Below are 24,229 nucleotides of genomic sequence, written 5' to 3' on the forward strand. Positions count from 1 at the left end.
TAGACAGCCTCTCTGGGCAGGGTCCTGACTTAAAAAGGACCTTCTGCAGTGGTGCTCAACTCTTTGGGCCTCCTCTTGTGTGGACCAATCTCTTCAATATCATTTTAAAAAGTAATCATAGAGTCTAGAGATGTACAGCATGGAAACAGACCCTTCGGTCCAACCCGTCCATGCAGATCAGATATCCCAATCCAATTATGTCCCACGTGCCAACACCCGGACTGTATCCCTCCAAACCCTTCCTATTCATATACCCATCCAAATGCCTCTTAAATGTCGCAACTGTACCAGCCTCCACCACATCCTCTGGCAGCTCTTTCCATACACATACTACCCTCTGTGTGAAAAGGTTGCCCTTTTATATCTTTCCCCTCTCACTCTAAGCCAATGCCCTCTAGTTCTGGACTCCCCGACCCCAGGGAAAAGACTTTGCCTATTTACCCTATCCATGCCCCTCATAATTTTGTAAACCTCTATAAGGTCACCCCTCAGCCTCCGACGCTCCAGGGAAAACAGCCCTAGCCTGTTCAGCCTCTCGCTGTAGCTCAAATCCTCCAACCCTGGCAACATCCTTGTAAATCTTTTCTGAACCCTTTCAAGTTTCACAACATCTTTCCGATAGAAAGGAGACCAGAACTGCACACAATATTCCAACAGTAGCCTAACTAATGTCCTGTACAGCTACAACATGACCTCCCAACTCCTGTACTCAATTCTCTGACCAATAAAAGAAAGTATACCAAACACCTTCTTCACTATCCTATCTACCTGCGACACCACTTTCAAGGAGTTATGAACCTGTACTCCAAGGTCTCTTAGTTCAGCAACACTCCCTAGGACCTTACCATTAAATATATGAGTTCTGCTAAGATTTACTGTCCCAAAATGCAGCACTTCGCATTTATCTGAATTAAACTCCATCTGCCACTTCTCAGCCCACTGGCCCATCTGGTCCAGATCCTGTTGTAATTGGAGGCAACCCTCTTCGCTGTCCATACACCTCCAATTTTGGTGTCATCTGTAAACTTACTATGTGCCTCTTATGCTCTCATCCAAATCATTTATGTAAATGACAAAAAGTAGAGGACCCAGCACCAATCCTTATGGTACTCCATTGGTCACAGGCCTCAAGTTTGAAAAACAACCCTCCACCACCACCCTCTGTCTTCTACCTTTGAGCCAGTTCTGTATCCAAATGGCTAGTTCTCCCTGTATTCTATGAGATCTAACCTTGCTAATCAGTCTCCCATGGGGAACCTCGTCAAACGCCTTACTGAAGTCCATATAGATCACATCTACTGCTGTGCCCTCATCAATCCTCTTTATTACTTCTTCAAAAAACTTAATCAAGTTTGTGAGACATGATTTCCCATGCCCAAAGCCAAGTTGACTATTCCGAATCAGTCCTTGCCTTTCCAAATACATGTACGCCCTGTCCCTCAGGATTTCCTCCAACAACTTGCCCAACACTGAGGTCAGGCTCACCGGTCTATAGTTCCCTGACTTGTCTTTACCACCCTTCTTAAACAGTGGCACCACGCTTGCCAACCTCCAGTCTTTCGGCACCTCACCCATGACTATCGATGATACAAATATCTCAGCAAGAGGCCCAGCAATCATTTCTCTAGCTTCTCACAGAGTTCTTGGGTGCACCTGATCAGATCCTGGGGATTTCTTCACTTTTAACCATTTCAAGGCATCCAGCACTTCCTCCTCTGTAATCTGGACATTTTGCAAGATGTCACCATCCATTCCCCTACAGTCTATATCTTCCATATGCTTTTCCACAATAAATACTGATGCAAAATATTCATTCAGTATCTCTCCCATTTACTGTGGCTCCACACAAAGGCCACTTCGCAGATCTTTGAGGGGCCCGATTCTCTCCCTAGTTACCCTTTTGTCCTTAATATATTTGTAAAAACCCTTTGGATTCTCCTGAACTCAATTTGCTAAAGCTATCGCATGTCCTCTTTTTGTCCTCCTGATTTCTCTCTTATGTATACTCCTACTTCCTTTATACTCTTCCTTCTTTTTCTTAACCAAACCCTCAATTTCTTTAGTCATCCAGCATTCCCTATACCTACGAGCCTTCTCTTTCACCCTGACAGGAATATACTTTCTCTGGATTCTTGTTATCTCATTTCTGAAGGCTTCCCATTTTCCAGCTGTCCCTTTACCTGTGAACATCTGTCTCCAATCAGCTTTCGAAATCATAGGAAGGATCATCTTAAATTTCCTCCATAGATTTCATAGACTGCTTGATAAAAGAAAGATTGTAGCTCTAGTTTTCACATGGTCAACTGACCTGCACTTACCTCAGGTCATCATGGGTGCTTTATGTCAGGAAATGTGGATGAGATAGTGAGATCGTGCTGCCATCTGCCCTGAACAAAGTAAAATTAGCAGCTATTTGAATTTGAGAGTTGGGAATGCTCAGCTGAGTTGTTCATTAAATATCCCTCTCAGCACAAATGCACAAGAAACTCTAGCCCTTTCAGACTTTCTTGTCTTCATCAATTTTATTATACAGGAACAAGTTTTAATCTAAGTATCATAGCTCCTGCTTCCATAATACAGGGAATATTATCATAAAGCTTTTAGTGGTTTAAACGCTGTCTGATTGGAACATTTATGCTCTGAAAACAATCATTCTTTTTTGAAGACGACTTTTTTCCCTTCTAAAACAATGCTAATTGAATATTTTGCACCCTTCGTCATAAGACAGGAAGTACACAATACTAACAGTAAACAAAAATAAACACTGGGAGAAGAAAGGGTACATAAAAAACATAGAAAATGGCATGACTTAAATAGACAAAAGTTCCACCTTCAGCTACTAACCACTACAGGCACTAGTACCTCGGACAAAAGGAAAGATGATACCAAGAGATTGTACAGTTGTCACTTGAGGCTCTTTATGGAATCTCTTCTCAGGTACAATTAAGCCAAGCAACATATACATGGGTCTCTGAAGATTAGGACATGCCTAATTAATATAGTTCAACAAAGCCCTTATCAAACCTTCACTGAAGAACTACTTGCTCTTGCAATGTCTCAAAAATGATATTCCTGTCTAGGAGAGGGTATAATACAAATTTACCTTTATTATAGTGAGACATCAATAGATAAATGGGGAAAATATTTGACTGAGAAGTGATTTCCTCCAGTGAAGAAGCCCGGAACAAGAGAGCACAACTTGAAATTAGAGCTTGGCAGTGAAATCAGAATGCACTTTTTCTACACGATGTGCTGTGGAAATCTGGAATTCTTTCGCTAAAAGTGCTTTGCATGCTTGGTCAAACCTCTAAGATTAACAATTTTATTTTATTAGGTTAAAGACGTCACAGAATTAGAATCAAAGGGTGAGAAAATGGAGTTTAGATACTGATCAGCCACAATACAACTTGGATCCAGTGTCAGCATAATCTATTCAGTTCCTAAGCTTAAAAGTTCTTCAATATTTATAAAGTTATTCCAAAAAGGATACTCAAGCCTATTTCTATTATTCAAGTCATAAATTTATTCCTAGATTTGATCTGCTCCTTCCCTAGCTTTTAAATGGATACCGTTAACAAGTTTCCAATCAATTGTTCTCACCTCAGAAATGTTTTGCTGAAATTTTGTAGTCAGTGGCAAAGCAAGGGTAATTACTGATTCCTAAGAAAGCTACCCAACAAAGACCTCTCTGGTATTTATTTTCCTTTCCTGGACAGCTTTTTAAAGCAGTGCCAAGTAAATACAATTCACGTTCATATTTTCAGATGGAGAAATAAATGATTGGATAAGACAAGAGACAAACTTAATAAATTCCATATTTTAAACAGTTTTTAAGAATTTTCAAGGCCAGTAAGAATGTCTGCCAGCAATTGTGAAACTACTATTTCATCAAATATACAGTCTTGCTATACAAGTCCAAAAGTCCTTGAAGTGTAAACTAACAGGGTTAGAAGTCCAAGTTCTGGCCAATTTAATCAATTTCCATTGACTGAAGTCTGGAGAATGTTAACAGCTCTGCAGAAGAATGGAGTTATAGAGATGCACAGCATGGAAACAGACCCTTCGGTCCAACCCATCCATGCCAACCAGATATCCCAACTCAATCTAGTCCCACCTGCCAGCACCTGGCCCATATCCCATAAAAACCCTTCCTATTCATATACCCATCTAAGTGCCTCTTAAATGTTGCAATTGTACCAGCCTCCACCACATCCTTTGGCAGTTCATTCCATACATGTACCACCCTCTGCGTGAAAACGTTACCCCGTAGGTCTCTTTTGTATCTTTTCCCTCTCACCCTAAACCAATGCCCTCTAGTTCTGGACTCCCCGACCCCAGGGAAAAGACTTTGCCTATTTACCCTAACCATGCCCCTCATAATTTTGTAAACCTCTATAAGGTCACCCCTCAGCCTCTGACGCTCCAGGGAAAACAGCCCCAACCTGCTCAGCCTCTCCCTCTAGCTCAAATCCTCCAACCCTGGCAACATCCTTGTAAATCTTTTCTGAACCCTTTAAAGTTTCACAACATCTTTCCGATAGGCAGGAGACTAGAACTGCATGCAATAGTCCAACAGTGGCCTAACAAATGTCCTGTACAGCTACAACATGACCTCCCAACTCCTGTACTCAATTCTCTGACCAATAAAAGAAAGCATACTAAACACCTTTTTCACTATCCTATCTACTTGCGACTCCACTTTCAAGGAGCTATGAACCTGAACTCCAAGGTCTCTTAGTTCAGCAACACTCCCTAGGACCTTACCATTAAGTGTAAAAGTTCTGCTAAGATTTGCTTTCCCAAAATGCAGCACCTCACATTTATCTGAATTAATCTCCATCTGCCACTTCTCAGCCCACTGGCCCATCTGGTCCAGTTCCTGTTGTAATCAGAGGTAACCCTCTTCGCTGTCCACTACACCTCCAATTTTGGTGTCATCTGTAAACTTACTAACTGTACCTCTTATGCTCGCATCCAAATTATTTATGTAAATGACAAAAAGTAGAGGACCCAGCACCGATCCTTGTGACACTCCACTGGTCACAGACCTCCAGCCTGTAAAACAACCCTCCACCACCACCCTCTGTCTTCTACCTTTGAGCCAGTTCTGTATCCAAATGGCTAGTTCTCCCTGTATTCCATGAGATCTAACCTTGCTAATCAGTCTCCCATGGAGAACCTTGTCGAGCACCTTAATGAAATCCTTTTAGATCACATCTACCACTCTGCCCTCATTAACCTTCTTTGTTACTTCTTCAATCATGTTTATGAGACATGATTTCCCACGCGCAAAGCCATGTTGACTATCACTGACAAACTTTCAGTTTTCCATGTTACTTTGCACATGCGCAAGTTGTAGAGGTTGTTGTTAACAAGGAGAGAGTAATGGTGGCAAACACTGAAAATTGTATCAGGATTACCACAGCAAAATCAGGACCAGGACAGCTGTCAGCACTGTATCTCACATTCTCACAATCCACAAGGAGCAATGGTTTTGTTTTTTGTTTGAACCCCTCAATATTTTTGACAAACTGATGAAGTTTGAATAGGTGATTGTTACTGTCGGACATTACCAATAATCCTTCTTTGACAAGCAATTTGAAAGGAGAGTGTCAGTGCATTGAATACTTACCCTCAGTTTTATTTCCATTATAATCAAACACTAAGAGGGAAATATATACCTGGAGGACATCAAATGTGGAAATTAAATCAATAGGTAGTGATTGTGATAGCAGGTTTGGTTGCAAAAGCCTAATTGTTTAAGATGAGATTATAAAGATATGAAAAAACAAAGTGTAAAATCCAAAGGTCAAAAATCAAATCTAAGAAAGCAAAAAAGGATAGTTTAAAAGAAAGTAAAACCACAAAAGTGTGACTATTTACTCAGTACAGGAGACTTTTCTTTCCTTATTCATAGGATGCAAATACGTCAAACTAGACCAGCATTAACTCTGCAGTCAAAGGATCATTCTCCCTCATTTCAGACAAACTCCAGCAGAATGCCACCACCAGACACATCTTCCTCTCACTTCCCCTTTCTGCATTGCACAGGGAATGTTCCCTCCAGGACACCAGAGTGCAACACCTACTTCTTCACCTCCTCCCTGCTCACATTCCAAAGGCCTAAATAGTCTTTCCAGGTGAAACAATATTTCATCTGTACCTCCTTCAATCTTGTGTACTGTATTCGCTGTACCCAATGTGGCCTACTCTACACTGGAGAAACCAAATGCAGACTGGGTGAATGTTTTGTGGAACATTTCCAGTCTGTGCACAAGCATTACCCTGACCTTCCAGTATCTGGTCATTTTAACACAGCGTTCTGCTCGCATACCCACATGTCGGTCCTTGGCCTGCTGCAGTGTTCCAGTGAAAAACAGCACAAACTGGAGGAACAACATCTCAGCTTCAGACTCGGCACTTTACAGCTTTCTGGACTTAATACTGAGTTCAATGCCTTTAAATTGTGAACCTTTATTTTAGCTTGTTATCACGTCCTCGTCTCCCCACCCCTCTTACCATCCTTTCAAGTCTGGGAGAAGACACACTATTGCTCTGCCATTCTCACGTTCCAATCACGAAAGGTAAATTACTAACATATTTTTTGCATCAGCACCCTATGCCCACTAACCCCATCCCCATCACCGCTCCAAACTATAGGATAGATGTTGTCCCCTCCATACTTCACTTTAGCTCTGATGAACTCAAAAGACTAGCTTGCTCTCTCTACATGGGTGCTGCCTGACCCACTGTGATCTCCACCATTTGTTGTTTTCAGTAGTGAGGTGATAGATCATTTACTTGAATGTAATTGTTTAGATCATTTCAGAAGACAGTTAAAAGTCAAAAATATTTTCTTGGATGTGGAGTCATACATGTGAAAGCAGGTAAAGCTGGGAGATTTCCTTCTCCCAAAGAACATTTTACAATTTGGTAGTTTTAAGGGGCACCATTACCCATACGAGCTTTTAAATTCAGATTTATTTCAAAAACTGAATTTAAATGTGATGGCATTTGAAGCTGCGTATCTTAACCACTAATACAGTAGTATAAACAATACGCTACCATATTACCTCATTTTGTTACAACCCAGAAATAACATTATTATATTTAAACAAGCTAATAAAGCATAATTTAAGTGTTAAATTTTGTTTGATTGAAGCCAGTTCCAAAAAATATTAAGGTCCACATATCAGTCAACAGTTCAAATCAGGAACAATAGCGATGAGCACTGCAGAAAGTTTGTTTGAAAGAAATCAAGCGACCATTCCCACTCCCCCATAAGACCACAGGATTCAGCCAAGAGTAGCATTTAGATAAAGGAGCATACAAAAGTGAGAGGGACGAAGGTATGATCATAGAACAGCTTTATTTCAAGTCAAATTTCTATCCTCCATCGGTAATGGGGAACAACAGGGTGACAAACTTACCTAAGGAGTTTCATAATAAACCTGGATATAGGAATTTATATCAGAAAAACTGTATAGTAATATGCAGCAACAAAAAAAAACATAGTAGATCACATAGAGCAGGAAGCCTGCTCTGCTACAGAATATAACAATGACCTAAATTCTTCAATTACTTCCTATCCTCATATTTTTCAATTTCAAGAAGGGTCTGTTTCCATGCTGTACATCTCTATGACTCTAAGAGATCAAAAAAGTCTCTTAACTCTCATTGAATTTGTAAATTATTGGGGAAAGTTCCAAAATTTTATAATCCCGCGTAAATAAATCACTCATCTCAGTCCTAAACAATCACTCTTTTATTCCAAGATAAGTACAAAATACTGCAGATGCTGGAGATGTGAACTAAAAATTGCTGGAGGCACTCAGGTCTGGGCAGCTTCTGCAAAGCTAGAAACAGAGCTAGGGTTGAGTCTAATATGACTCTTCGGATTCATTGGTCTCAAAATTATAATTTGTATCTCTCTACAGAAATGCTGCCAGACATGACTGTTTCACCACTATTTTGTCTTTACCTTTTATCTGTATGCACGTGTTCTAGATACACCATCCAAGATGCAAACATCCTATCAAGTCCCTTCAGAATGTTAAATGAGGATGTGAATTTCTTAGCCTCTCAGTTTCTCACCCCAGAAACAATCTAATGAATGTTCTGATGAGTCACTGGACCAGAAACATTAACTCTGCTTTCTCTTTACAGATGCCCCCAGATCTGCTGAGTTTTTCGAGCAATGTCTGATTTTGTTAGTGAACTTTGTGTTGTTTCCAAGCAAAGTAAAATTTTTAGATTGGAAGTACTAATAAAATCAAATTTTAAAAACCTTTGAACGTCTAAACAGTGTTTGCAATTATAAATACTAATGACTGGAATGTAGAGCAAAGCTCACCAAACCATGGATCATGGCCTTAACTTGGTCATAGATCTCATATCAGGGTCGAGAGTTTCCCTTTTCCTTTGGGTCTAAGTCTCTCCTGCTAATGGAAATATCTTCTCCATGCCCCTTAATAGTCTTAAGGTTTATTCTGCTAAACTCTATCCTAAACCACTTTGCATATACTAAGCCCTTCATCCTTGGGATCACTCTTGTAAATGTCCTTTGGACAGCTCCAAGGCCAGGACATCATTCCTGAGATACAGAGCCCAAAAATGATGTCTGATCTTATACAGCCTCAGTCCTACATTCTTGATCTTGCAATCTAGCCTTCAAAATGAATGCTAACATTGCATTTGCCTACCTACCTGCCTTCTGTCTGCATGTTAACCTTAAGAGAATCCAAACAAAGACTTCCAAGTTCCTTTGTGCTTCAGATTTGCGAAGCCTTTCCCCACTTAGAAAATAGTCCACACCTCTATTCTTCCTATCGAAGTGCATAACCTCACACATTCCCACAGTGTATTCTATCTGCCACTTCTTTGCCTACTTTATCTGCCTATCCATGTCTTCAACAATCTTCCTGCCTCCTTCACCTATATTTGTGTCATTTGCCAACTCAGCAATATTCCTTCATCCAGATTGTTAATGTATAACATAAGTAGATGTGGTCCCAACACTAACCACTGCAGAACTCAACTGGTCACCAAATGCAATCTGGAAAAAGACCCCTTTATCCCCACTCTCCATCTTCTGCCAGTCAGCCAATCCTCAATCCATGTTTGTATCCTTGCCCCCAACACAGGGGTTACCTTACCTAGCAGGCTCCTATGCAGCCACTTATCAGAGGCCTTCTGGAAATCCAAATCGATCACACCCACTACCTGATTAACTTGCTTGTTACATCAAAGAATTCTAATGGGTTAGGTATGACCTCCCCTTACATATTGAATTATCATGTTTAGATTAGATTAGATTAGATTAGATTACTTACAGTGTGGAAACAGGCCCTTCGGCCCAACAAGTCCACACCGACCTGCCGAATACAACCCACCCAGACCCATTCCCCTATATTTACTTCTTCACCTGACACTACAGGCAATTTAGCATGGCCAATTCACCTAAACTGCACATTGTTGGACTGTGGGAGGAAATCGGAGCACCCGGAGGAAACCCATGCAGACACAGGGAGAATGTGCAAACTCCACACAGTTAGTCGCCTGAGGCAGGAATTGAACCCAGGTCTCTGGCGCTGTAGGGCAGCAGTGCTAACCACTGTGCCACCATGCCACACCATGTTGCTTTATTACTATCCTAATTTAACAAGCACTACCACAGAGCAATCACTGTCAATCAACACCCTGTTACTCACACACTTCAGATTCTGGACTTCAAATTCCTGCACGTGGATTTGAGAAATGCAGAATTCATGTGCCAAACCAAAAATCTAGATTCAAAAAGGGATGTCTGGGAATACATTAACTCAAGGACTCCTTCCCTCCTCAAAATCTTAGAGTGTGGCTTGTCACCTGAAAAATCTCAGAGGCTAAGGTGGCACCTGTGAAGAAAAAGACTTAACTTTTCAAGTGATGACCAACCAGGCATTTTAGACTTCCAATTCAGATTATGGTCTGCTAATTGAACCTTGAAGTAAGCAATGATTGGTCTAATGAAATACTAAAGTTCCCTGTGCAAAAATCAGCAAATAAATGTGCATTCTTCCTAGTTAGCATTACCATAATATGGACATGCCTTGCTGTAGCTTAATCTTAGACAGAGGTGTTTCACTTCTGAACACTTAACAGATGCAGCTTTCAACAACAGTATATTAAAATTTGAACAACATTTCAAAAGCAAAAATGCTATTTAAGTTCTAGTTTCTAATCCATGTTTCCAAGAAAAGATATTTTATTAATAAACAAAACGATCAATGCATCTGCAATAAATCATAAAGTCTACTTAAGGTCAGGTTTCAAACTAATGATTCACTGAAAAATAACTACATAATTAAAGAATAGCTATTACTTTCGTTTTTTTTAGAAAATGTCCCTCTTCAGCTCAAACACAAGTTTACAGTGTTAGGCTAGAAATCTTACACAGAGAAATAAACATTAGATTAGTGAAGTAGACTGTACAGACATCATAATTAATTTTTCTCTTGTACAGAATAATTTAATGGAACAAGATCAAATTAAAATCAAAAAAGCATCTGGAGCTGATTGTTAAACGGCTCTGCAATTTTATAATTCTGACGATTAGAACTATCAAACTTAAGTTTAATGGTGCCTGACACATAAATCACTTCAATTAGCTAATTGCTTTAAAATGATTCCCAGGTATCTATTATTCAAGACATGATTCATAAGCACTATTTAAAATTATTTTACGTCATCCAACTTCTATGTTCAATCTTTGGAATCAATGATGACTAATACCAAAAAGAAATTGTGAATTGAAATCTAACGTGGGCCAAGTTGAATCTTTTGAGAATCAGTCAACAATGGAAAGCCATCAACCTGAAACGCTACACCTGCTTCTCTCCACAAATATTACTTAATCCTCCTGGATTTTCCCAGCACTTTTTTCTGCTCCCCTTCACATTTCATGCATTTGCAATTTTTTTGTTAATTTTTGACAACTGGAATATTTTGAGTTCACAACTCTGTATTCAAGTGATATTAACACTCCATATAGGACATTTATGAATCATCACTGAAAATTGCTACATTTATCCTACAATTCTACATTTTCATGCTGCAACACTGGTCTTACTGGCAATGGTCACCAAACCAGTAAACTGAAAAATAAAACAGACCCCACAAACCTGCATAAAAGTGTATATGTGAATAGATAGATAATCCTCCTGTATTGGCTAACCTCCAGTGGGGATGTGGAGGATAAGATCAAGTGTAGTCTTCAAGCTCAGGAATTAGAATTGGGTTATGACAAAAAATCTAATTTAGACATTATGTTAAAGTTCTGCAGCATGATGATTATAAATCATACCTTTTCCAACACCTTACCCACAGCCGAAGACAGACTTATAACCCTGGCTCATAATTATCAGGGTTGTCCAGACTCGCCTTCTTAAACAGGAGAACAACATTTGCTATCCTCCAGTATTCTGGCACTACTCCTGTTGACAACGATGACATAAAGATCAAAGCCAAATGTCTCTGGCTTCCCAGAGAATCAGAGGATAAATTCCATCCGGCTCAGGGGTCTGGTCTATTTTCAGATCTTCCAAACCTGCTAAAGCCTCCTCTTCGTCAACCACAATCCCATCTAACTTAGTAGCCTGTACCTCCATATTCTCACTAACATTGCTCTTTTCCAATGTGAATACTGATGAAAAATATTCATTAAGTGCTTCCCCTATGCCGTCAGATTCCACACACAAGTTCCCACAACTATCCTTGATTGGCCCTAATCTTACTCTAGTCATTCTTTTATTCCAGATATACCTATAGAAGGCTTTAGGGTTTTCCTTGATCCTATCCACCAACAACTTCTCATGTCCCCATCTGGCTCTTCGCAGCCTCTCTTTAGATCTTTTCTGGCTAACTTATAACTCTCAAACCCCCTAACTGAGCCTCCACACCTCATTCTCACATAAGCCTTCTTCTTCCTCTTGACAATAAACCTCTTTAGTAAACCATGGCTCCCTCTCTCAACTACTACTTCCCCGCCTGAGAGGTATATACTTATTAAGGACCCGCAGTAGCTGTTCCTTGAATAAGCTCCACATTTCAAGTGTGCCCACTCCCTGCAGTTTCCTTTCCCATCCTATGCATCCTAAATCTTGCCTAATCGCATTATTATTCTTTCCCCCAGTTTTAGCTCTTTCACTGCAGTATGTACTTTTCCCTGCCCATTGCTACTGTAAACATAACCGAACTGTGGTCACTATCGCCAAAGTGCTCGCCTACCTCCAAATCTACCACCTAGCTAGGTTCATTCCCCAGTACCAAATCCAATATTGCATCGCCCCTTGTTGGCCTGTCTACATACTGTGTTAGAAAACCCTCCTGGACACACTGAACAAAAACTGACCATCTAAACTACTTGAAGTTTAGTATTCCAGTTAAGATTGCGGAAGCTGGAAGTTTCCCATAACAACTACCCTGATACTCTCACTCCTATCGAGAATCATCTTTGCTATCTTTTCCTCTACATGCCTGGAACAATTTGACTAGAATATTATTTCAGTGACTCAGGTAACGTACTGAGCTCAATTCCTACCACACCAGATAGTGTAATTTGAATTCAATAAAAATCTGGAATTAAAAGCCTTATGATGACCATGAATCCATTGATGACTGCTGGAAAAACCTATCTGATTCACCAAAAGAAAATGCCATCCCTACCTGGCCTAAATATGACCCCAGTCCCACAGCAATGTGATTTACTCTTACTCCTGGGCAATTCAGGATGGGCAGTAAATACTGGTCTGGCCAGCGATGTCCCCTTATCCCATAAATGAACATTTTAAAATGCAATGAAAGGAAAACTCTTTTTTAAGCTTTGAAAGGGACCATCGTTAAAAGAAAACTTTAAGATAGAAAATCTTATGAAGCAGTGCCAGTTTCTCTAGTTCTGCTCTGGAGATAAAACAAAATTAATGGGTTAAAACAGCTCAACATTTGACAGGTTTCACAACACACCTATAGGTGTAACCAGTAAAGCAGGTGTGTAGACACTTCTATAATGAGGTTATCCGTAGGATCAATTAGTTTAAGTATGATTTACCTTTCATTTTTTATGTGTAAAGTTGCTACTTCGATGAAGAAAGGATTTTCAGAAAGTGGAAGGGAGCAAGGGCAGCGTTTTGTTATATATAGCATCTAGCATATTTTGTCCTGGGTTCAATTTAATGATCTGGTAATTTATAAAATTTGATCAGAAGGAAGATGTGACAACATGAGATTATCATTTCAGTGCTGATGTAAATGCAGACTTCTCGATTTCTGAAATAGTCTACAAAGTAAAGCAAAATACAGTTTCCTTAGATAAATGAGATAAGATAGTGCACATCCAGCTCTTTGGCATTAGGGTCTTCACCTTTCATGTGCCAGAGAGAGATTAGACAATTTCTACACAACAGCTAACAAGAGCTTGAAGCAGGTGACAAATGACAAAAAGGGCAGTGTATTAAACAGCTTAATAAAAAGTTGAAACCAAAAGAGAAAATGCTGGAAAATCTCAGCAGGTCTGGCAGCATCTGTAAGGAGAGAAAAGAGCTGACGTTTTGAGTCTAACTGACCCTTTGTCAAAGCTACTCTCTCCTTACAGTTGCTGCCAGACCTGCTGAGATTTTCCAGCATTTTCTCTTTTGGTTTCAGATTCCAGCATCCGCAGTAATTTGCTTTTATTTCAATAAAAAGTTGGGCTGGTGAGGAGGGGGAATGTGGAGCAACATCTCCATAAGACAATATATAAAAGCTGAAAAAGTATGCAATAAAGAAGTCTCACAGCAATAAAATAAGGAAACAAAACTTTATGCACTGAAAAAAAAATTATGCAAAACCAGGGGATAGGAAAACAAATAAGTAGAAGACAAAAAGACAGACTGGGGAACAAAGTCAAACTGAGAGTAATAAAGTCAAAATTAGGAAAAAGGTAACTTTTTAGCAGTGGTAGAAAATCAACTTAGTGTGGCAATTTTGATACAGGAAATATCCAAAAGCATTTCACAGAATAATAAAGTAAATGCTGAACCAAGAAATGTACCAGAGTCTGTCAAACAGATCACATGCTCCATCATGAAGCATTCCTGCTATAAAACATTCCTTGGGAGATTCACAAGTTTACCAAAATGGTAAAACATTTTTGTAATGTGATCCAAGCTCATTAAATATTGTACTTAAGATTGCTAAACTTATTCCAAACCAGTGCTGTGCTTGATAAATTGTAACTCTTTATCTCCAACAGTTCAGAATCCCGCTAGAGATGGGCGTAACAGTCTACATATAAAACAAACAAGAGGATAAGTCTGTACCATTCTATCTACCTTCACCACTAGCACAGACAATGTAGGAAGATGAAAAAAAGTGAATTCTATAGGTTATTTCAAAATTCAACTGTGGGAAGTGGCACTCAGTGCCAAGACAAGCATTTGTTTTCCATCTCTAACTATCCCATAAAAGTAGGGGCGAGTCGCCTTCATAATCAGCTGCAATGTGTGCGAAGTGATTCCCACTATGTCATTAGCAAGCTCCAGGACTTTGTCACTGGGTCTAAGAAAGAACAATTTTATATCTTGAAGTCAAGTTGGTAGGTGTCTTGGAAAACTTAAGAGGCAGTTCTGTTCCCTTCAGCTTACCGCTCTATGTGGTAAAGGTCATAGTTTAAGATGTGTCGTCAAAGAAATCTCAAAGAGTGATTGCAGTGCATATTGTAACACATGATGCAACATATGAGTCAAGGTGAGTTGGTAAAGTGGAATTGAATAATCAAGATAAAAAAAGAACTGCGAATGCCGTAAATTAGAAACAAAAACAGAAATTGCTGGAACATAAATTGCTGGAAAAGCTCAGCAGTTCTGGCAGCATCTGTGGAGAGAAATCAGAGTTAAGGTTTCTGATCGAGTGACCCTTCCTCAGAAATGGTTGAGATGCCAGACCTGTTGAGCTTTTCCAGCAATTTCTGTGAATGACTTAAGGTGTCTGTGGGCCTAATAAATGGGTTTCTTCGTCCTGGATGGTGTTGAGCTTCAAATTCACACATCTAGTTAAGTAGATAGCTCCCTCCATCACATTTTTAATGTTTACTTTGCAAATTCTGATAAGGCTCTGAGGAATAAAGAGCTCAAGACTGAGTCCCTAGAATATCCAGTATCTAAGCTGTTCTGTAAGCTATCAAATTTTATACATCCAGTCCAGTTACATTGATGTTGAATGCTTAGAATTGTTACTGGACAATTTGACAATTGAACAACTAATGGGAGATCAATAAACACCTTCTTACTGGAGATGATCATTGGCTGATACAAACACTATTTGCCATTTAGCAGCCAGAGATCACATATGGCCAGATCTGTCTGCTTTAAAATACAGACGAACTACTTCAGATTTGAGTCACTGCAAACGATGAACAATGCACAGCACAGTGAATAAACCTTAGTCTGACAATGTCATGGAAAATCATTGATGAAACAGTTGAAGATAGTTGGCCATTGGACACTGCCAACAGGAATTCCTGAATCAACATCCTAAGACTGAGATAATTGGCCTCAAACAACTATAAACATTCCCAAATGCCCAACCCCACCCAATACGATTAGTTTTACCCTCATTATAATTGCTACAAATTCAGTGGTTTCTTGATGCAGCATTATCAAATGTTGCTTAATGTCACTTCAGTTGAAATTCAGGTTTTCTTTTCTCCACATTTAAGCCTAGGCTAGAATGAAGTCCCAAACAGAGCAGTTCTGACAGAACACAAAATGGGGATCATCATGTTCAATTATCAATGAGATGGTGAATAAAACGATGGGACAAATTAGTGAAACTGTATTTATCCTTTTTGCAGACAGGACATGCTAGGGCAATTTTCCACTAATACCTCAACTACCAAAGGGAGCATTATGACTTTGAGAGCATAAGCCTTTGGTACTTTAGCAACTGTTGTTGCCGCAAAATTACTACAAGCAAAGTACCAGAAAGCAAATTAAAACGGAAGAACCATGAGATACAAAATGACCAACTCGCCAACATTGCCATTTTTGGACACTATTTTTAATATTTAGCTTAATCAGGAAATATTCTGCATAAATCCCGAGTTGTAAGAAAATGTTAGTGATTTTCAGAATGTAACTCCTAGCTGTAATGGGCCAAATAGTGAGGCTTAAGATTAAACTGCACACTAACCACATCCTGGGCTGGGTTCAGAAGTTTGTTCAGGACAGAATGAAGTTTGCCACTGTGGGTTGGGACACAGGGTGTGAGGAAGGGAGATTGCTACACTGTAAAAACAACTTCCAAGATTAGCTCCCAGGCCCATCCAGAGCATGCATAACTAGTGCAGGTTTAAAAACATCTGACGTTTTGCTCCTTCTCGTTTCAACAGACATATGAGGTTGACCATATGCTTGGTTTCCTTTCCAGCAGCGGCTTTCCCACAATGGTTTAAAAGTAAATAACTAGAAGTACATAGCATGAAGTCAGTCATTCGGTCTCCTCTACTTATGTCAACTCTTTAGACAGCAATTCAAAATCACAAGCTCTTGCTCTCTCCCCTAATTCAGTATTTTTTAGGTTCAAAGATTTAGCCAATTTTCCCTTAAAAGACTGCTGCCTTAACTGCTCACTCTAGTATAACCTGATTGAAACAAATTTTTCTTCATGTTTTTCAGTTTACATGGTGGGTTACAAATGAGCTACAACATATTTAGGTTTAGTTTTAGAAAAGAAATCAAGATGAAGAGCCAAGACCCATAATACAGCAAAGTATCAAACTTGAAACAAAAAAAAGACATTAACTTTAGATTTCAACAGTCTTAAAATTGTGCAGAAACAGGAAAACAGATTTGTTGTCAGCTGGAATAGAGTGAGTTAAAACAGGGCACAATTTTGACGCAATAAAGATATTGATGGATAGGAATAGTGCATGGGATGAATTTGGCATCTTTATTAAAATTTTTATCAACTGGTATAATGATTCAAAAATTGAGAAATTCGGCCTTCCCACTGAATCACAATATTTACATTTTATTTTCTCCATTTAACAAATGTCCTGATTTGTTCAATCATTTTCACGCACCTAGTTTAGGAAGCTTTTCTCCTTGACTAAGCCGACTAGCTGCAAGGTCTTTCAGTGGTTTGCTTTTCTTCTGTTCAGGTGTCTGTGAAGTTCCTGTTACTTGTCCAAGATAGTCATTTCCTAAACGTGTTTTTTTTGCATTCTTGGTCTGAGAATCCTTCGAATCAGTAGAACCAGTTCTTATGTTAGACACCTAGGAACATGATCTCAGAATAAATACAGCATATGACTGGCAGTAAGTATTTAGCATTTCAACTTCAAAAAATGCAAAATATGCTTTATTGATATACCATAATTTACATGATGTGCCAACTTCAATTTTCTTCTGCCAAATATTTGATAATGGGTCAAAATTGTGTTACAACCAGAGTTTGCCATTGGATCCAATCAGACATCCAAGCAGTTTAATTTCCAATATTTTCACTGCAATTTACTTAAGCAGACTTCATTTTAAGCAAGCACAAGACTGCATTTTAAAAAACTGGATATTACAAATCAAACACACAGCATACCTTGACGATAGGAGTTAACTCAAAGGCAGTCGATGAATATATTATCCCTCAGATAGTACAAACTCTGAAAAGTTCACTCGTGGTTTATGTTTTCAGTTAAACACTATTAGAAAGGTACCAGTCACACAAATTAATCTCCCAATTATGTAGCAATTAGAAACTGTTGGTTCAGTTAAATATTCATCATATTTACATTCTAAAGCAAATTGCAACAGTCGTGGGAGCAATGAGAGTGAGAACCAGGGGACTGCCAGGAAGGCAAATTTCCCTTTAAAAGAACTTACCTTGAGAGTCAGCAGCCTCAATTTTGCAGCAACAGCGGGAGAGGTGAGATCAAGGAACTGAGTTGGAGCAATCGAATTGCGCCCTGGCAAGGTGAGTGACCTGATCTATTTCGACAGTGGCTAAACTGGAGACACTGCACGTGTAGTTTATAAGATAACGTTTTTCTATTTCTTTCTTATTGTGTGATTGGTAAAAATTTTTTGTTTTATCGTTTATCTATTATTTAATAATATAGTTGGACTAAGTTAAGCTTAAAAGTAAAAATGGCAGAAGATCTCAGACCAATGTTATGCTCCTCTTGTTCAATGCGAGAGCTTGGGGACACAGCTGATGCCTCTGACTCCTTCACACATAGGCCATGGGTCCAGGTGCAGCTTTTGTTACTCTGTATGACCGCACTGGAGCTGCGGATGGACTCACTTTGGGAGCATCTGAGATGCTGACGAAGTTGTGGATAGCACATTCAATGAATTGGTTACAGAACAGATTAGGATTGCTGAAAAAGAGAGTGGGTGACCAAAAGGCAGAGAAAGAGCAGGAAGGCAGTGCAGATGCCCCCTGTGGTCACCTCCCTCCAAAACAGGTACACCGTTTTGGACACTGTTGGGGGGGGGGGGCGGGGGGCGGGGGGGGGGGGGGGTGTGTGATGGGGATGGCTCACCAGGGGAAGGCACTAGTACCCAGGTTCATGGCACCCGTGGCTGGCTCTGCTGTACAGGAGGGCAGGAAAAAGAATGGAAAGGCTACACTCATAGGGGATTCAACTGTAAGGTGATTAGATAAGTGGTTCTGAGGTCAAAAACAAAACTTCCAAATGGTATGTTGCTTCCCAGATATACAGGTCAGGGAGGTCTCAGATCAGCTGCAGGACATTCTGCAGGGGGAAGGTGAACAGCCAGGTGTCGTGATGATCATGGGCACCAATGATATAGGTAAAAAGTGGGATGAGCTCCTACAAGCAGAATTTAGGGAGTTAGGAGCCAAGTTAAAAAGCAGGCCCTCAAAGGTAGTCATCTCAGGATTGCTACCAGAGCTACGTGCTAGTCAGAGTAGTAATGAAAGAATAGGCAGGATGAATGTGTGGCTTGAGAGATGGTGCAGGAGGGAGAGGTTCAGATCTTTAGGACATTGGGACCAGTTCTATGGGAGGTGGGACTATTACAAATTGGACGATCTACCTGGGCCGAATGCCCGAGGGGGTGCCTTTGCTAACACTTTTGGGGAGGGATTAAACTAATGCGGCAGGGGTTGGGAACCAAATGAGGTGGTTAGTGGACAGTAAGGTGGTCATAACTAAAGCCTGTAAGGAACTAGATAATGAAGTCAGTATGACTAATGGGAAGAGTAGGCAGGGAGCAGATGATGAACGCAAAGGGACTGGTAATCTGAGGTGCATTTGTTTTAATGCGAGAAGCGTCGTAGCCAAGGCAGATGAATTTAGGGCTTGGATTAGCATCTGGGAGTATGATGTTATTGCTATTACTGGAACTTCGTTGGGGGTAGGGCAAGATTAGCAATTAAATATCCCAGAATATAGATGCTTCAGACAGATAGAGAGGGAGGTAAAGGGGTAGAGGAGTTGCATGACTGGTCAGAGAGGATATCACAGCTGTGTTGAAGGAGGGCAATATGGAGGACTCGAGCAGTGAGGCAACATGGGCAGAGCTCAGAAATCGGAAGGGTATGGTAACTACAGCCTTCCCAACAGCGAGTGAGAGATAAAGGCACAAATATGTATACAGGTTATGGAAAGATGTAGGAGAAACAGGGTGGTGGTGATAGGCAATTTTAATTTTCCCAACATTGACGGAGACTCACTTAGTGTTAGAGGTCCAGATGGAGCAGAACTTATAAGAAGCATCCAGGAAGGTTTTCTAGAGCAGTGTGTAAATAGTCCAACTCAAGAAGGGGGCCATACTGGACCTGATGTTGGGGAATGAGCCTGGCCAGTAGTTGAAATTTTTGTCAGGGCTTACTTGGGGAATAGTGATCACACTTCTTTACGTTTTAGAAAACTCATGGTCAAAAAAAAAGAGTGGTCCTAAAGGAAGAATACTAAATTGGGGAAGGCCAATTATAGCAAAATTTGTCAGGAGCTGGGGAATGTGAATTGGGAGCAGCTGTTTGAAGGTATATCCACATTTGATATGTAGGGGGCTTTTAAAGAGAGATTGATGAGAGTGCAGGACAGACATGTCCCTGTGAAAATGAGGGATAGAAATGGCAAGATTAGGGAACCATAGATGACAGGTGAAATTGTGAGACTAAGAGGAAAAAGGAAGCATTCACAAGGTTCAGACGACTGAAAAAGAGACAAAACTTTGGAAGAATATTGGGAATATAGGACCAATCTGAAATGAGGAATTAAGGGGGCTAAAAGGTTCATGACATATCTTTAGCAAACTGGGGTTAAGGAGAATCCCAAAGCCTTTTATTCATATATAAGGAGCAAGAGGATAACTAGAGAAAGGGTTGGCCCACTCAAGGACAAAGAAGAAAAGTTATGCGTGGAGTCAAAGAAAATGGGTGAGATTCTTAAAGAGTACTTTGCAACGGTATTCACCGAAGAAAGGGACATGACGGATGTTAAGATGGCCAAGTGTCCAATTTCAGATGGGATCTATCCCGGGTTACTGAGGGAAGCGAGAGGGGAAAATGCTGGAGCTTTAACAGATATCTTTACAGCATCCTTGAACATTGTGAGATCCCGAAGGACTGGAGAAGTGTTAATGTTGTTCCCTTGTTGAAGGGTAGCAGGGATAATGCAAATAATTATAGACTGGTGAGCTTGACATCAGTGGAAGGGAAGCCCCTGGAGAAGACACTGAGGGATAGGATCTATTTATGCTTGGAAGAAAATGGGCTTATCAGTGATAGGCAACATGATTTTGTGCAGGTAAGGTCACGTCTTACCATGTCTTTGAGGAAGTGACAAAGTTGATTGAAAAGGGAAGGTCTGTAGATGCAATATACATGGACTTTAGGAAGGCATTTGATAATGCTCCCCATTGTAGACTAATGGAGAAAGTGAAGTTGCATGGGGTCTAGGGTGTACTAGCTAGATGGATAGAGCACTGGCTGGGCAGCAGAAGACACAGTCGTAGTGGAAGGGAGTGTCTCAAAATGGAGATGTGTGGCCAGTGGCGTTCCACAGGGATCTGTGTTGGGACCATTGTTGTTTGCGATATACATAAATGATCTGGAGAAAGGTATAGGTGGTCTCATTAGCAAGTTTGCAGATGACACTAAGATTGATGGAATAGCAGATAGTGAAGGGGACTGTCAGAGAATGCAGCAGAATATTGATAGATTGAAGAGGTGGGCATTTTGAAGGTCCAATACAAGAGCGAACTATATAGTAATTGGAAAAGCCCTGGGGAAAACTGATGTACAGAGAGATCTGGATGTTCAGGTCCATTGTACCCTGAAGATGGCAATGCAGGTCGATAGTAAGGTCAAGACGACATACAGGATGCTTTCCTTCAATGGACGGGGTATTGAGTACAAAAGTTGCCAGGTTATGTTACAGTTGTATAGGACTTTGGTTCAGCCACATTTGGAATACTGCGTACAGTTCTGGTTGCCATATTACCAAATGGATGCGGATGCTTTGGAGAGGGTGCAGAGGAGGTTCACCACGGATATTCCCTAGGTTGGACAGTGCTAGCTACGAAGAGAGATTGATTAGATTTGAACTATTTTCATTAGAAAGACAGAGGTAAACGGGAGACCTGATTGAAGTCTACAAAATCATGACAAGTATAGACAGGGTAGATAGCAAGAAGTTTTTCCCCCCCAGAGTGTGGGACTCAATTACTCTGGTTCACGAGTTCAAGTTGAGAGGGGAAAGGTTTAATGAAGACATGTGTGAAAAGTTTTTTACACAGAGGGTGGTGGGTGAATGGAATGCATTGCCAGTGGAAGTGGTAGAGGCGGGCCCAACATCATCACTTAGACAGATACGTGAATGGGCAGGGAGCAGAGGGACTGAGCTACACCTGATGGAAATCCTGATGAAGGGCTTTTGCCCGAAATGTCAATTTTCCTGCTCCTCGGATGCTGCCTGACCTGTTATGCTTTTCCAGCTCCACTCTAATCTAGGCTCTGATCTCCAGCATCTGCAGTCCTCACTTTCGCCTAAGGAGCAGAGGAATACAGATCCTTAGAAAATAGGCGACAGGTTTAGATTGAGGATCTGGATTGGCGCAAGCTTGGAGGACCAAAAGGTCCGTTCCTGTGCTGTAATTTTCTTTGTTCTTTGATTCAATGACTACATCAACCACGACTTGCACTACCTCATTTGAATTAACTTTTTGGTAAACAAATAGAAAATCTTAAAGAAATTACTTCATAAGTTATTTGAAAACAGGAAAGAGATTTGACAAGGCAAAAATAATTGGTTCTGTAACAACATATGTGGGTGCAGATATTTAAGAGCATTTCAAAGAATGAAAGTTCAGCTCAAAGTAACAATAATGCATTCAAATTTCCAAATGAAGGCAATGCAAATTATCAGGAACATATCAGCAACAAGGCATCTTGTGACATAAATGGGATTGCTCTGACTAAAACAAATGTAACAATTAACATAAAACAACCAACACACAAATGAAATAAATCCTGCAATAAATAATAAGTTAAAATCTGAGGTTACGTTTCCTTCATTTCAATGAAGGAAGTACACAAGTACAAGGCAAATACTATTTCCTGTAAGACAGAATCTAACTAACTTCCCTTGACATTTAGTACACCATTGTTGAAAACCCACACTGTTAATGTCTTAGGGGTTACCAAAAATAAACTACTTGACCAGTAATGTAAATGCAATGCAAACAGATTAGAGGCTGGAACTCTGCCGCCAGTTACTTACCTCCTGACTCCTAAAGCCTGTCCACCACCTACAAAGCAGTGAGAGATAGAAAACACTTGGCTTGCCTGGATAGGTGCAGTTTCAACAGTACTCAAAAAGCAGCCCATTCAGTCAGCAACATATCCATCACCTTAAATATTCACCACTCATAGTTGGAGCAGTACACACTTTACACAAGATCACTGCATCAAATCATCAAGGTTTCTTCAATGACAGTTTCCAACCCCATACCCTATACTGCTTTAGAAGGATAAAGGCAGCTGAGGCGTGTGTAACTACTCCATTGCTCCAACCACGATGCTATCATCCTGCTATATTAGCTGATCTCATCAGGCTTGTTACAGGGATTCTGCCACACAAAACAAGCTTGAGTTTTGTATCTTATGAACAATATATTCCTTAGTCGAGTGTCTTTGGAGGGAACTGCACTTGTTCACTTATTACAAACACTGCTGTCACTAGGAGAGTTGTTAGGTAAATACACTATCAGATGTATTGGAACTGAAATCTATGACCACAGTATTTTTATTATTGATTATCATAGACAAATTGATAGATGGGACTAGGTCAGATTGGGGTGTCTGGTCACTGCAGACAAGTTTCCATGCTGTATGACTGTATGAGCACATCGCTATCGACATGATCCCTGCTAAGTAACAAGTTCTTTGATTTGAAACTACAGTGCTGTTCCTTCACTGTCATTGACAAAAACCTTGGAATTTCCTTAATAGTGCTTTGGTTGTACAGATTATCTTAATTTCAGATTATCTGAACAAGATTGCAAGGTCCTGATGCTTGGCTAAACTCCGTTATCCAGCATTCGATTATCTGAACTAAATATTCCCCGCCTGTGTTGTTTGGATAATCGAGGTTCCTCTGTATTTATGCCACGTGGAATTCAGCTGCTCACCATCAGGAATGCCAGTAAGCACTGCCCTCATTAGCAATGCCCACATCCCATAAGGAATAAGGGCTATTACAGGGCAGCACCACAGCAAGAGTGTTGCATTATCCGCAATGACATCCTTCAGACAGATCATCAAACTAGGCCATGTTGTTCTTTCAGCACAATGTCAACAAACATATTACACTATTCAGACAGAACATAGATGTTCCCTGCTGTTTTGCCCTATGTTACTTCTGCTAACTTTTACTGGCAATCACTATTCCAACAAGCCTCCTCAGGCACAGCAATGTACCGGAACAGCAACCAGCCTGGCCTAAAAAGATCTATTTTAAATCTTATTGAAAAAGGGAAATAATATACTCAATGTTTAGAGCTATCCATACTTCCAAGGAGAAGACTCCTGATGTAGCCATTATCTACAAATATGATTAGAAAATCACATCAAAAATCACCTGCTTTGATGGTTTTAGATGAATAAATCCTAATTATAATTGACCCAGTCAATATTTCAATATCAGTATATTGAAATCTTGATCTTATGCATCAGAATGTTCTTC

The 24,229-nt window shown here is 40.1% G+C and overlaps 1 protein-coding gene across 6 annotated transcripts in view; it reads right to left on the reverse strand.

The window, feature by feature from the left end:
* Window positions 1-24,229, reverse strand: part of phf3 (PHD finger protein 3) — a 165,918-nt gene that overhangs the window by 58,034 nt on the left and 83,655 nt on the right. For all 6 annotated transcript variants that reach the window (XM_060851968.1, XM_060851959.1, XM_060851986.1 and 3 more), the window contains one exon: window positions 17,099-17,291. In XM_060851968.1, the coding sequence (XP_060707951.1) occupies window positions 17,099-17,291 (193 nt within the window). The remainder of the gene's footprint in view (window positions 1-17,098; window positions 17,292-24,229) is intronic.

The sequence above is a fragment of the Hemiscyllium ocellatum genome, chromosome 3 (assembly GCF_020745735.1).
Source record: "Hemiscyllium ocellatum isolate sHemOce1 chromosome 3, sHemOce1.pat.X.cur, whole genome shotgun sequence".
NCBI lineage: Eukaryota > Metazoa > Chordata > Chondrichthyes > Orectolobiformes > Hemiscylliidae > Hemiscyllium > Hemiscyllium ocellatum.